This window comes from Diabrotica virgifera, chromosome 6 (assembly GCF_917563875.1).
Source record: "Diabrotica virgifera virgifera chromosome 6, PGI_DIABVI_V3a".
Lineage (NCBI taxonomy): Eukaryota > Metazoa > Arthropoda > Insecta > Coleoptera > Chrysomelidae > Diabrotica > Diabrotica virgifera.
The window spans coordinates 27313722-27328004 of record NC_065448.1 but is presented as its reverse complement, the minus strand read 5'-3'; the positions used below and the strand labels follow the sequence as shown (position 1 = coordinate 27328004).

General features: G+C 33.1%; 1 protein-coding gene across 4 annotated transcripts in view; it reads right to left on the bottom strand.

Annotated features, from left to right (window-relative positions):
- The window catches only part of LOC114339129 (uncharacterized), a 163746-nt gene that overhangs the window by 136393 nt on the left and 13070 nt on the right, over positions 1 to 14283 (bottom strand). For all 4 annotated transcript variants that reach the window (XM_050654898.1, XM_050654901.1, XM_050654902.1 and 1 more), the window contains exon 2: positions 902 to 1122. In XM_050654898.1, coding sequence (XP_050510855.1) covers positions 902 to 1100 — 199 coding nt within the window. In that variant the 5' untranslated portion in view covers positions 1101 to 1122. The remainder of the gene's footprint in view (positions 1 to 901; positions 1123 to 14283) is intronic.

Sequence of the window (14283 nt, the reverse complement as noted above, 5' to 3'; positions counted from 1 at the left end):
TACAAAAGATTTTATTTATTTATTAATTAAGTCTTCTTTAGCTCCAAATCTTTATTACTTAATAAAAAATAAATATTTTTTCTACAAAAGTTTTTTTGCATTTCATTATTTTGTGCAAATCCTTCAGGTAGATCGCACCCTCCAGGTAGACCGCATAGGTATTAGGTATAGTAGAATATTTTTTAATCTAGACAATTTAAATTTAACTTCAATAAAAAATCAAAAATGAATATTAGATATAATATATGGGTAAATATGAATAGAACATTAAAGAACAGGGGTGGGCCCAACGGACCCGAGTTGCTCGGTTACGTAAGTAAAATGTGTTGCCCGGATAAGGGTTAAGCCAAGTAGGAGGGAGCAAGGTAGTGTACTGGGACCGCTACTCTAACTATCTTCTCTAAAACTGCAGATCTCAGTAATAAATAAAATATCTCATAAATAAATCTCATAAATAAAATCAATCATTAGACGAAACAAATGGAAATTAAAAATTATTATCTGGGGATGCGCCAGTAAAAATAACATTGAAGTAATTCAGAGTCTTGATGCACCATCCACCGCCGGTAAACAAACCAGTAATAAGACTTATACCAGTAATAAAACATATATGTACCTAAAACAAGTGGAGAATGAGCAGTGAAGAGAAAAAACAGAAATGAATATGAATAGGTACCTAAACTTTAACCGTCATAAGAAATTATTCAGCAAAAATAATAATTAAGATCCATAATTTAGCAAATGTTTTATTCATGGTCCTAAAAGTTATTTGATATTCATAAAACTCCAACTAAAATTCGTGTCTGTAAAAAGTACTCTGCATATTTCTATCAGCTTTGCAAATTGAAGTGAAAAAGTGGAAACTGTACGTCTGTAAAGTGTGTAAAAGTGTAAAATTTACCATCGTCGTCACCGGGACCGAAACTACTACGGGGTGGACTAAAAAACAAATGTGTGCGATAATGATGCTCCTCCATCGCCGTGTATCCTTGTTCTCTGCTTCTCTTGCTCGTATGTCGACCTGCGCTGGACTTGGTGCACTTGCTGGTCGTCGTCCCGGTCTTCTGCTCGCCGAAGGTTTTCCTGAACATCAAATTCATGATGGTGGTTGATTGTCAGCACCTAAAAGATAAAAAACGCAACGTGAGTAAACAAATCACATTTCAAAACTAAGAAAATGGCATAACCCAAACTAAAGAAACTTTGTAAGAAGTATACTCTTTTACGACGGGCGATACTTTGGTTTTGGGCTTACAGGCAGTGGTTTTGGAAATAGTCCTTCCTGATTTTTCGTCGAAGAATTGATTGGCCAATGAGTGCGAAGAATCTAATTCAGAAAATGAAATCTAATTGATATTCTCGGCATAAGCGAATTTCGAAGGGAAGGCACATGAATAATCAGTACTAGTGCAAAAGCCTTTACTACTCATCTGGTGATAGCATAGATCCTAACAGAAGATGTAGGGTTGGAATTCTGACAGGCTAAAATTTTCGCGTCTCCGTAAAGAACTTTTGTCCCGTCTCCGAAAAAATTACAGTTGGAGGAGCCATAGATAGATATAGTCTAAATTAGAGAAACGACAGAAGGGATAGATTGATACAATACTACTCCAAGACAAAGATGTAATCATAAGGAATACTTGGTATAAGTTACCGCCCAAGAGGCTTTACATATCGAGATCTCCTTTAGTACAGAAATAGTAAGTACAGGAATGTTATTATTATTACGGTTTCTGCATAGGATTTTACAACAATCCCTAAAGCTGGCCACTAAATAAGGAACTCCTTAAACATATACACTCGGGGGCAAAAAATAGATCCACTGAAAATTTGATAATTTTTGATGTCTCGAATTTCCTAAACCTGTTGTCCGATTTAAGTGATTTTTTTACCATATTATAGCCTTATTCATTAGCAATATCGCTGTAGTAATACTGTTGCTAGACAGATAAACTGTCATTGTATACCGGGTGTACGAATCAAACTGTGTTTTTTTCTCAAAATTCGCATCACCCTGTGGACTATCCTAGCGTTTATAAAATACTGAAATTAAAACCCAACTATAGTCTCAGGTTTTCTTAACATTATGTTTTTAGTTTCATTCGCTTATGTTGGATAACAAAAAAGTTAAACACTTTAACAACTGGCCATGTTCGTCATCAGTACAGGGTGTTTCTAAATAAGTGCGACAAACTATAAGGGGTAATTTTACATGAGAAAATAATGACAGTTTGCCTTATAATCATATGTCCGCAAACGCTTTGTTTCCGAGATACGGTGTGTTCAATTTTTTTTACAAACTGACGACTTATTTATTGCTTTAAAACCAGTTAAGATATGCAAATCAAATTTGGTGGGTTTCAAGACGTAGTTATCGCACATTTTTTGACATACAATTAAGAATTTTATATTCACCATTGGCGTGCATATGGGTAATATGATCGGTCATAATACCCGTTTGCGCGCTAATGGTGAATATTAAATTCTTAATTGTATGTCAAAAAAATGTGCAATAAGTACGTCTTAAAACCCACCAAATTTGATTTGCATATCTCAACTGCTTGTCATTATGTTATGTGTAAAAATGTCATTATTTTCATGTGTAAAATTACCCCTTAAAGTTTGCCGAACTTATTTCGAAGCACCCTGTACTGATGACGAACATGGCCAGTTGTTAAAGTACCTAACTTTTTTATTGTCCAACATAAGCGAATGAATCTAAAAACAGAATGTTAAGAAAACCTGAGGCTATAGTTGGTCTTTAATTTCAGTATTTTATAAACTCTAGAATAGTCCATTTGGTGATGCGAACTTTGAGACAAAAACACAGTTTGATTCGTACATCAATTGATCGATCAATTTGACATAAATGTCAAAGTGATTAATTTAAAACATTGAAATTAAAAACATTAATAGGAAAAAATATTAGTTGGTCAAAGCTGTGGTGTATATTTTTACCTTAAATATACTTACGTTTTAAATACTGAATTTAGGTTTTTTTAATATATCGTAATAAGTAATTATAAATTAATCTAAGCGCCATCTACACGATAATTGTAAAAGTATCCGAAGTGAGAAATTAATATTTCATTAATAGAACGTTTAAATGATTAGCAAAATCTTAAAAAATCGATTACAATTTAATTACTTTTTTGCGTTGTAAATATTAAGCGATAAGAATTAAATAATAAATTTAAAAATTACCGGCGAAAGTTGCATTAGTAAGCCGCTGGTAGCGACACCAGCGAAGCTCAGAGCGTATAACATGGTAAAAAAATCACTTCAATCAGACAACAGGTTTAGGAAATTCGAGACATCAAAAATAACCAAATTTTCAGTGGATCGATTTTTTTACACCCGAGTGTAGTTCTTACAGATTACAGCAAACCTACCTTTAAACCGACGAATACTATATAGGAACGTATAAGATTGACTAAAGATTCAAAATACTGGATTTTCCACTCCAGAACTTTATCGCATTATATGCATTGGACAGGTTGAATGGTCGAGGAATTGTTTCATGTGTCTACTGACCGAGAAAAGCATTCTATCAGCTTGTTAACATGATGATAGCCAACGCTTGAAAACTGGCATGACACACGAAGAAAAAGATGCTAGTGTGGTTTAGTCTCCACTGGAATAAAACGCAATAAAAAAGTCATTTGGCTGAATATAAGATTTGTTGACTCGGCCATCCTGAAAAATGAGCAGTTTTATTGTTCGTTTAACTTAAAGAAAAGCTCAAAGCTACCAAGATCGGTGAGTGTGTAGTGGCGTCGTAGCTTGTCATTTTCCGTGTACAAAAGTCATAATGGTTTGCTAGCATGTTGTTCTGAAGCTATTTCCTTATGGCATTTTTATAATCAACTATTTATAATGGGAAATAAGCCACAATTTTACCAAAAAATAATTTTATTAACGTTTCGAAGCCCAAATCGGGTTTCGTTGTCAAAATACAAAATACTACTAAAATAAACAAAAATGTTGTTTGTAAGTAAAAAAATTCTTCTAATAATTGATTTAATCTGACTCATTTATATTGGCAATTCAGACGTATATTATACATTTTAAAGTAGAAGACTTTAAATTGATATCGTCAATATTTATGAGTTGCGTTCCTGGGACGACTTTACTAAAAGATAGTTCATTCGATTACATGAAATCAATCCCAACTCAAGAATATCCGTCACAAAAAAATATCATAGCATGTGCTCTGTCTTTAAAAAGACAACCAAAAAACTCGATATGTTATTGACTTACTAATCGTGGTATTTTCTTTCTATTGACTTCCTCTTTCAGTATGGGTAACCACATCCTACTGTGCTAGCAAACAATAAAAACATGCAAGAACTAATAAATATATGAATAGAAGTAAAAAATATGAAAAAGTAAATATAAAGAAAACACTCTGGTCATATAAAACGATTATTAGGTCCATGGTCACATACGCATCACTTGTATGGTTGACAAAAACACAACAAACAAAAACTAACGCCAAGCTGTAAAAAAAGGCAACGACTAGCTTGTCATGGGAATCATAGGGGCTCAGGGGCAACGTCAACATGCCCCACTGCAGCTCTAGAGACAATGTTGAACCTTCCTCCCTTGCAGTTCTGCATAAGGAGGGAGGCAGTAACCACACTACCGCCTTAAAACTGCGACAGACACAAATAATGAAACCTGGAGATCTAGTATGCCACCTAAAAATCTTGGAAGAAATTCCATTGAATTCTAAGGACAGGCCGACAGATGCCTTTCTAGTCAAATTTGACTTTAAAACTCCCTTTCAAGTGGTCATAGGTGAAGAACTAGGTCTTTTTTTTTTGAAAAATGGCTTTGGCAGAGCCAATTAGCCAGACTTGTTTCTGATTGATTGCAGATTCATAGTCATAAATTTCTTATAACATAAGTACATTCTACAATTTTATTTTTATAGATACATTGGTACATTGTGTACCAATGTATCTATAAGAACTAGGTCATAGGTGAAGAAATAGGCGAAGAAGTAAAATGGAAACTGAAAGAAGATTCACTCGTATGGTATATGGATGGCTTTAAGAGAGATGGAAGGGCAAGAGTGGGAGTTACTAGGCCCAATTTCAGGCTACCAAAATCTCTTGGAAACGCCCTAACTATCTTTCAGGCAGAAACATATGCTGCATACATTATTGACCAAGAATGTCTCAACCCAGACATTCGTGGGGCAAAAGTTTTTATTTTATCAGACAGCTAAACCGCCTTAAACACGGTCTATTTTACCACTAGGCCCTAGAGGCACCTGTCTCGAAACCGCATTTTAATGTGGCCCGGAAAGATCACCAAAAAAAATGTTTTATTGCAATAAACAAATAAATTTTCAAAATTATTTTATTTTACGAACAGAAAATGATAAATGATGAATTTCAACAATAATTTATAAATAATCGACCGATTCAATATATTGATAAAATTAGTGAATGAGTTACACAATTGGATAATAATAAAACCAGATACTTGCAAAGTGCGGTTTTTTATAAAATGATAGCTAGTGGGGAAAAATTCTTCGCGAGTGTATAGTGTACAGTCCTAAATGTAGCCGTTTTTATTGTTACGTTTGTAAACTGATTTCCACGAAAATTATTGTTCTTCTAACTTTCGATGGGTATAATGACTGGAAAAATATCAATAGGACAGTTATTCAACATGAGCGATCTCCTGAACATATTTCATCAATAATACGTTAGTCAAGAGAAGTAGTACAGCAGGACAAATTGTAACATCAATGAAAAAAAAAATTATTTAGAAGAAAAGGAACATTGGAGAAATGTTCTTCAACGAATAATAGCAACCATTAAATTTTTATCCAAGAACGGTTTATCCTTTTATGGTTCAAATTATTTACAAAAGGAAATGACATAAGTATATATACAGTGTGTCGCATTTAAGATGAAGACAGCCCAATATTTTGGCTATCAAAATAAATACAGATTTTAAGTTTTGCAGTCATACAGGTTGAAGGCTCACATTTTTTGAGATACTCAACTGAAATTAAAATTTTAATTGCGGTCTACTGCGAATCCAAAAACAGGGTAAATTTTCTATATTTTGCTTCACGTTAGAGATATCGGAAAAAGTTATTTGAAAAAAGTTCCAAATCTTATTCTAACCCCACATACCAGCTTGTATGACAAAATTCGCACTTTTAGTTTTTTCATTATTTGTAGTCAGGACCCTAAAACTTAAAATGGGCTGGTCCGGAGATTAGGGTTCTGACTGCAAATACTGAAAAAACTAAAAGTGCGAATTTTGTCATGCAAATTGGTATGTGCGGTTAGAATAAGATTTGGAAGTTTTTTCAAATAACTTTTTCCGATATTGTAACGTGAAGCAAAATATAGAAAATTTACCCTGTTTTGGATTCGCAGTAAGCAGCGATTAAAATTTAAGTTTCAGTTTAGTATCTTAAAAAATGTGAACTCTTGCAAGTATGTCTGTGCAAAACTTCAAATCTGTATTTATTTTGATAGCCGAAATATAGAGCTGTCTTCATCTTAAATACGACAAACTGTATTTAAACAATGTTTAATTGTTTGAAAATTTTATTTATTGTTAATACAAATTTAAATTTCTGGTGCAACTATATTTCTATTAAATAATTAATTCATTTAAAAAATTTATTATTATTAAATCATATTTAGGGGAACGAAAATTGTGTAGTGCCTCGGGCCTGATTTGAAGTAAAATAGGCTCTGGCCTTAAAGGTTCTAATGTCATTTACTTGTGAGTCAAAGTTGGTTTGGGACTGTAAACAATCCCTCAAGAAGTTGGTTTTAAGTCACAAGGAAATTAATTGCAGGAAATAAGGAAGCTGACAGCCTCGCAAAAGAAGGGTCTAATACCCCATTCCAAGGTCCAGAACCCTTCTGGACTATCGGAAAGCCACATCACATCAGAGAAGAACTTCGACGTGGAAACTCAATCAACTACGGCTACATTGGTCTAACACACCAGGACAAAGGCAAGCAAAAAGGCCCATAAAAGTGTCGACCACTGCAACAAACCGTGACCTCGAATCATCTTAAAAAAATGGGCAAATCAGATAGTGAGAACTGTCATTTCTGTGACAAGGAAAAAGAAAACGGCGGAACATACACTATGCAATTACGTAGCACTGTTCTACAAACGACTAAAATTCCTAGGGGTGGTCTGTCTAGCGCCCTCTGAAATAGGAAACAAGTCACTTAGTAGGCTAGTCAAGTCAACTTCATCAAAAGTATTGGCATCCGAGAGTTAAACTAGATTAAGGTATGCACAAAAGATCTCTATAGGTCGAAGTAAGGAGAGGCTGCATGGCCTTAACGACCTCACATAATCTAATCTAATCTAAATATAAAGAAAAGAAACCTAAGCATATTTGCACGCAAAAATACAAAAACCTAGGAAAAAATTAGACCAAATACGAAGTACAGGAGTTCCGAGAGAGAAGAAGGATACTTTTTGACTCTCATGTCGGTAATTCTATTTTACTTGCTTTTGGCTTAAAAACTTTAAAGCCCAACCCTCGATCCAGATATAATTTTGAAATTTTCGATTTCTTTTATCACTTTAAATGAAAGTACATAACTTTCAGAATAACATCTGTTAATTTTAGAATAATTTATAGAAATATTACCGGATATACACCAGTGGCGGCTCGTGACATCTGCTATAGGGTGTGCTGCATGAACCACGGCCAATATAAAATAATAGAAATAGAATAACATACGAAAACAAAAACAATAAAATTAGCTTTAATACTAATTAATAGTAACTAATAACGACATGCTATAAAAATCTGATTAACTTACATTTATTGCATTTTTCTAAATTGGAAATTAATACGCCGGTCCTGTCTCGCGCCACAATTTTTCCTCTTTATCTGCGCCGAATAAAATTGTAACCTAAGAATTTCTAAACACGGCACAGATGCAACGGTCACGAATAACTGTCGTGAATTGCAGCTCGCAAACACATTTCCGATGCCGTTAATCAGCCGATTGCCGAAGCACATCGGCTAAGATCGCCGTTTGCCTAATAAATGCATTTTACCGCTGCCAGTGTTTTAGTGTAAATACGTAAAAAAAATAATATTAATCATCGTTGTTGGTGAATTATTATTAACAGTTGATGTTTAATATGATAATATGGCAGATTTGAAATAAAACTATATTAATTATTCTTTAATAATTAAGATTTGCTATGGTTGTTTGGTAGTTCTGCAGCTCAGCAGCACATAAAGAAAAGCCGCCACTGTATACACTAATATACAGCATGTTGAATATCCCTACCATTTACCCGCTTTGCAGCAGGTTCGCGCCAGCTCGCTTGAGCGTAGTGAGCCAACGGTCAACAACTGTTCCCATTCTCTTTTGTAAATTACTCCGCGATTCAAAAGATATTCCGGTGTGCATCACTTTAGGATTTGACAGACAAAAAAGACATTAAAATAAAAGTTGACAATACTTTATACGCGTTTTTCTCAAACCTGCTTTTTTCAAAGGCGGTAGATATTGTAACTCAAAAAGTACTTGACCAATCCACCTAGAATTTTGTATATATTTTCTTTACACATTTTGTGAGGTAATGCTGTCAAGATATTTAATGTTTTATGCTTATTTTTTGTTTAACAATAATAAATATGTTGAATATCACCCTTTTTTCACCCTTTTTTAAAATCATTAAAACTAAAAAAATCGAAAAATTCATCATAACCTAATAAAATTCTTTTTGAATTTTTTGTTTAACATGATTCAATGATAATTTCTCATGTCCTCCGTAAAATCCATTGTTTTTTGTGGTGTCTAAAGCCACCGTTGGCTTATTTTTCAACATTTTTCCTTGAATTTTTTTAAATATTTTATTAAGGATAGCTATGGAAGGATTTTGATAGGCAACCCATGCGTCATATTTGTCTATATATGAAATTTAATAAAAAAAATGTTTTATCCGGAAAACAGATGGGTGAAGGTCGACCTAGCTTCGGATCATAGACTATGAAGAAAGAGAAAGATAAAGGGACACTTATTTTGGTAATTCTATTTTACTTGCTTTAGTTTTGAAAATTTTAAAGTCCAACCCTCGATCCCATATATAAACGTATATAAATGATACCCGATTAACAACTAACTCGCTAACACGGTTGTAGATTAAGATCTCTCGACAAGTGAGAAGAGATTTAAATTGCGCTATGTACGATAATTAAAATAAATTAGGGAAGCTGACCTACGAAGCGAGCCAAGATTGAAATAACAGATAAATACTGCGCTAGAAAATGCTTATTTAAAACCTGGAGAATGACAATACATTTAATCGTTAGATCAATAATGACCTAGACAGTTTTTATTATTCGTGTTCATATTAATATAATTAAAGTGCCAAAGTAGTGTAATAAACAATAAAAGGGCACACAATACTGTGAACGGTCCCGTCTTCTTTCTTTCGTGACGAAACCATTACAAAAATCGATATATCAATAAGTGGTGTATAATAACACCATTGTGCGATTAAATGATGGGATTTATTATCTTTTATGTACGATATAATATTATTTTTACGTGGAAATAAATGGTTGAAGTAAAATTTAAGTAGTTTGTATTGATATTTACTAAACAAATGTGTAGAAACATACAATATATATTTATTAACTTAACCTTCTATATTTTTGACATTCTATTAGCAATCATGACAAATGGAAGATACCGTAATTACGGGTGATTTATCTTACACCGGGACGTGGACGGCACTGCGCGTAGAGCAACAGAAATCGCACGTCCTCGGAACTTCCCGCTGTCGCCCCGTTCCGTTGTAAGATAAACCGGCTAATGATTTTCATATCAGACTATTCTTCAACGTGCCTCCGTCCCGTTCACGTTCCCGATGTAACATAAATCCGGCTTTTAAATGTTGCTAAAGCCGTGAAAGCAGACGTGGCCTCAGACCGCAACCCACTTATCGCCAGGATTACACTCACACTTAAAAACATTATTGTGTGTGTTTATGTTTTATTGGCACTGGTTTAAGCAACCAACTGGCCAGTCAATGTGTTTTGAATTATCTCTTTTACAAAATATATTCTTACTATCTAAATTTAAAACTATTACTACTACTAAGTTTTTTTACTCGTGTTTTTTTATTTCTTTTTTAATATATTTTTTAACAATTTTTTTATTATATTTTTTATTATATTTTTTTTTATTTAGTTTGTTTTTTTTTTTCTTTTGATTTTTATGTATTTTTTTTTATATTTTCAACCTCTCGGAGGTTTAGATCTTCTTAGTAACTTTTTATTTTATTTTATTATTTTTTTTATAATTTTTTTTTATTCTTTTTTTTCAGAGCTTTAATTTTAAACAATTAACATGGTTGTATAAAATTTTATAAACATCTAGATTGTTTGATTGTAAAAGTTATATAAGATTAAAAGGAAATTGTACCGGGTGTCCCAATAAGAATGGCTCTCGGCCATATCTCAGGAACCGTTTATAGTAGAGCTTGGAAATAAAAATTTTTATAACAAAAGTTGCCTCAGGAAAAGCCTGGAAATTATTTTCATAATTGTGGGACCACCGCTAGAGGGCGTAATTGAATATCAAAAATTAAAAAATCTAAATTTTACAAAATTTTCCTAATGAAGGGGCACTGGAAATCCGATCGTCGTATTCTTCATAAAATTCTACGCATATTTGATTTGACAAGTTTAGGTCTACCTTTGGAAATAAGAGGTGGGGGTGAGTGGGAACCTTGTTATGAAAAACTGGCTGTGAGTCCGGTTCTGCTTAATCAAATTTTGCAAACTTGGTCTTGTTGAAGACAGATCTTTTTCGTCAATGTAAAAGTTATGATTTCGAACCAACTTACTGAGTAATATGCCAGCTAGAAGGCGTTATTTAATTTTTTTCAGAAATCTAGTGTTCCTTGGAAAATATTAAATACAAACATGCATTTTTAATACCATATTACAAAATTAGACAAAATTAGCAACAGAATAGCGAAAACCGAATGTTAATACCTTTTTTCTATCTCGAGATATCTTACAAAACGTGTAAATTTAAAAACATAACTGTTACTGTCACCGGTAAACGAAATTCATTAAAAGTAGTGTGCTATGTAAACAACAAAGAAACATTTTCCAGCTGTCAACGTATATTACGTCTTTTCAACGCTTCTCATTTGTTTCGAGCTTCGTTCATATCTCGTATATTAATATTATACACGGATTATACGGCATATGACAGAGGCTCGAAACAAATGAGAAGCGTTGAAAAGCCCTATTACAAAGAAATAAAAACAACTATTTAGTGATGACATAAACGTTCAAATTTTTGCCCATCATTTTCGTTGCAAACATTTACTCTTTCAAGAGTAGATTGAACAGCAGTCTCAATTTCTGATCTCGATATGCTTTGAATGGCGTTTAGTATTCTCTGGATAATGTATTCTAGAGTAGTGTATGATGGGCAACAATTTGAATATTTAGGTCGTCACTAAGTAGTTCTTTTTGTTCTGCGTTATATTTAATTTTAATAGTATTGTTTCTCTTTATATTGTTGTTTTAATTAATTATATTTTTATACGTTGACATCTGGAAAATGTTATTTTGTTTTTTTCCACAGCACACTACTTTTCATTAACTTAGTTTACCGGTGATAGTAACAGTTATGTATAAAATTTAAACGTTTCTCGAGATATCTTGAGATAGAAAAAAGATATCGACATGCGGTTTTCGCTATTCTATTGCTAATTTAATCTAATTTTATAAAGTATGATTAAAAATGCATACTTGTATTTAATATTTTCCAAAGAAAACTAGATTTCTGAAAAAAATTAAATAACGCCTCCCAGCTGGCTTATTACTTATTAGGATGGTTCAAAATTATCACGCTTACATTGAAGAAAAAGATCTGTCTTCAACAAGACCCAGTTTTCAAAATTTGATTTAGCAGAACCGGACTTACAGCCATTTTTTCATAACAAGGTTCCCACTCACCCCCACCTCTTATTTGCAAAGGTAGAGGTTAACTTGTTAAATCAAATATGCGCAGAATTTGATGAAGAATACAATAATCGGATTTCCAGTGCCCCTTCATTAGGAAAATTTTGTAAAATTTAGATTTTTTTATTTTTGATATTCAATTACGCCCTCTAGCGGTGGACCTACAATTATGAAAATAATTTCCAGGCTTTTCCTGAGGCAACTTTTGTTATAAAATTTTTTATTTCAAAGCTCTACTATAAACGGTTCCTGAGATATGGCCGAGAGCCATTCTTATTGGGACACCCGGTACATTAACTTGAACTAGATTGGTATAGAAATTCGATATTTCAATAAAATGTAAAGGACATTCTAACAGCATATGTTGTAGATCAGCTAGCTCTCCACATAAACATTCATCATTATCTACAAGTCCTGTTTCTTTTTTGTAGACTGGAGTCAGATATAGTGATTACTTCTTATTCGACAAATAGTTTTGATAAAGCCTCTGTTGGAAACTTGATTAAACCATGTCTTGATGAGAAGTGTAGGCTGGATTTTTTTGTAATAATTTCCTTTGTCTGAATTGTTGTATTGTTCCTGCCATTTAGTCCGTTTGATAGATCTGATAAGAGAAATTATGTCTCCCATAGGAAGTTGATAGGTTTGCAGAGCGGATTCCTTCATTGTTGCTTTTTTAGCCAGATTGTCTACTATTTCGTTGTTTTTTATACCAATGTGTGCTTTTATCCAGCACAATATTATATTTTTGCCCGATTTCAAAGTTTCACTGTTCATTGCTATGATGTCACTGATGATATAATTTTCTGCAAAATTATGTAGGTACATTATATTTCAATTTCTTTGCAATGCTTTGGCAATCTATAAATATAACATAATTGAGTTCTTTTTGATTAATATATATTTTGTATGCTTCTTTGATTGCAATGAGTTCAGCTGTATAAAAACATTAAAAGACATCAAAAAACTCCTACAATAGACACGAGCAAGCTTAAACAACAAAACGTAAAAGAATGCCTCCAACAGAAACTGCATATGAACTGTAGCAAACTGAACATAGATACCAATGATATTGATGAGCACTGGGATCGACTAAAACATTGTCTACTAGAACCGTGCAAAGAAATACTGAAGACTTCTACAAAAAGAAATTAAGAATGGATGAACGACGAGATACTCAATATGATGGAACAACGGAGACAATATAAGAAGAAAGATAACAATAAATTCAGGGATATTAACCACGAGATAAGGAGGATGATAAAGCAGGCAACAGAAAAACACTTTGAAGAGAAATGCAAAGAGATCGAGGACCTTCAAAAAAGATACGAACTATTTAATTTACACAAGAAGGTAAGTCAAAGAAATGACAGGACTAAGAAAACAAAATCTCACTTATGCCCTTCTGGATAAACACGGGATTACTATAACACAGACCGATGAGAAAGTAATACGCTGGCAGAATACATAGACGAACTATTCAATGATGAAAGAGGAGACCTAGACAACATAGAACTTTCTTCAGAAGAAATCGGTCCAGATATTAGAAGGGAAGAAATAGCACATGCATTAAAAACAATGAAGAACGAGAAAAACCCTGTACCTGACATGCTTCCTTCGAATTAATAAAAATTATAGATGAACAGCACATTTATCTTCTAGTGATACTCTTGAATCTTGAACCAAATTTATAGCTCAGGCGTATTGCCCAAAGAACGGTTAACGTCAGGGCCGCCGCTAAAAGTGTTGGCCGCCCGTGTGCCACTTAATATTTGCCGCCCCCCTTCCAACACTTTAGTCGTTTGAACATATGTACTTATAGTAAATGTGCAGGAGACCGTAACGCGTATATGAATAATAATAATTGCTCTTATCTCGACGTTACTTTTAGACCTGGATCCCGCGTACCAAAAAAAGTTATTATTATTATGTCAATAATAATATACAGAAATGCAATCTTGCACTAAAACCTACATGTGTAAGTTTTGTTTACAACACTACTTACAACGTTTGGCATGCTTAATTTTCTGGAAATCTAATGAAATTTCTTATTTCAAATAGAACACCCTGTATATTTTTTGCGTTTTGGAATTCCTAAGGGATACTGATTATTTTTCATATGATTTTCCCTATACCTAAATGCCATAATTTCGGAGTTTAGATATTAAAAAAATTTAACAATTTATAAAAATTATTTTTTTCGACCCGGGTAGACATTATTTTAGGGTCATTGGATCATTGTGAACAAAAAAGGTCTTTTGTAATTTTCCTTT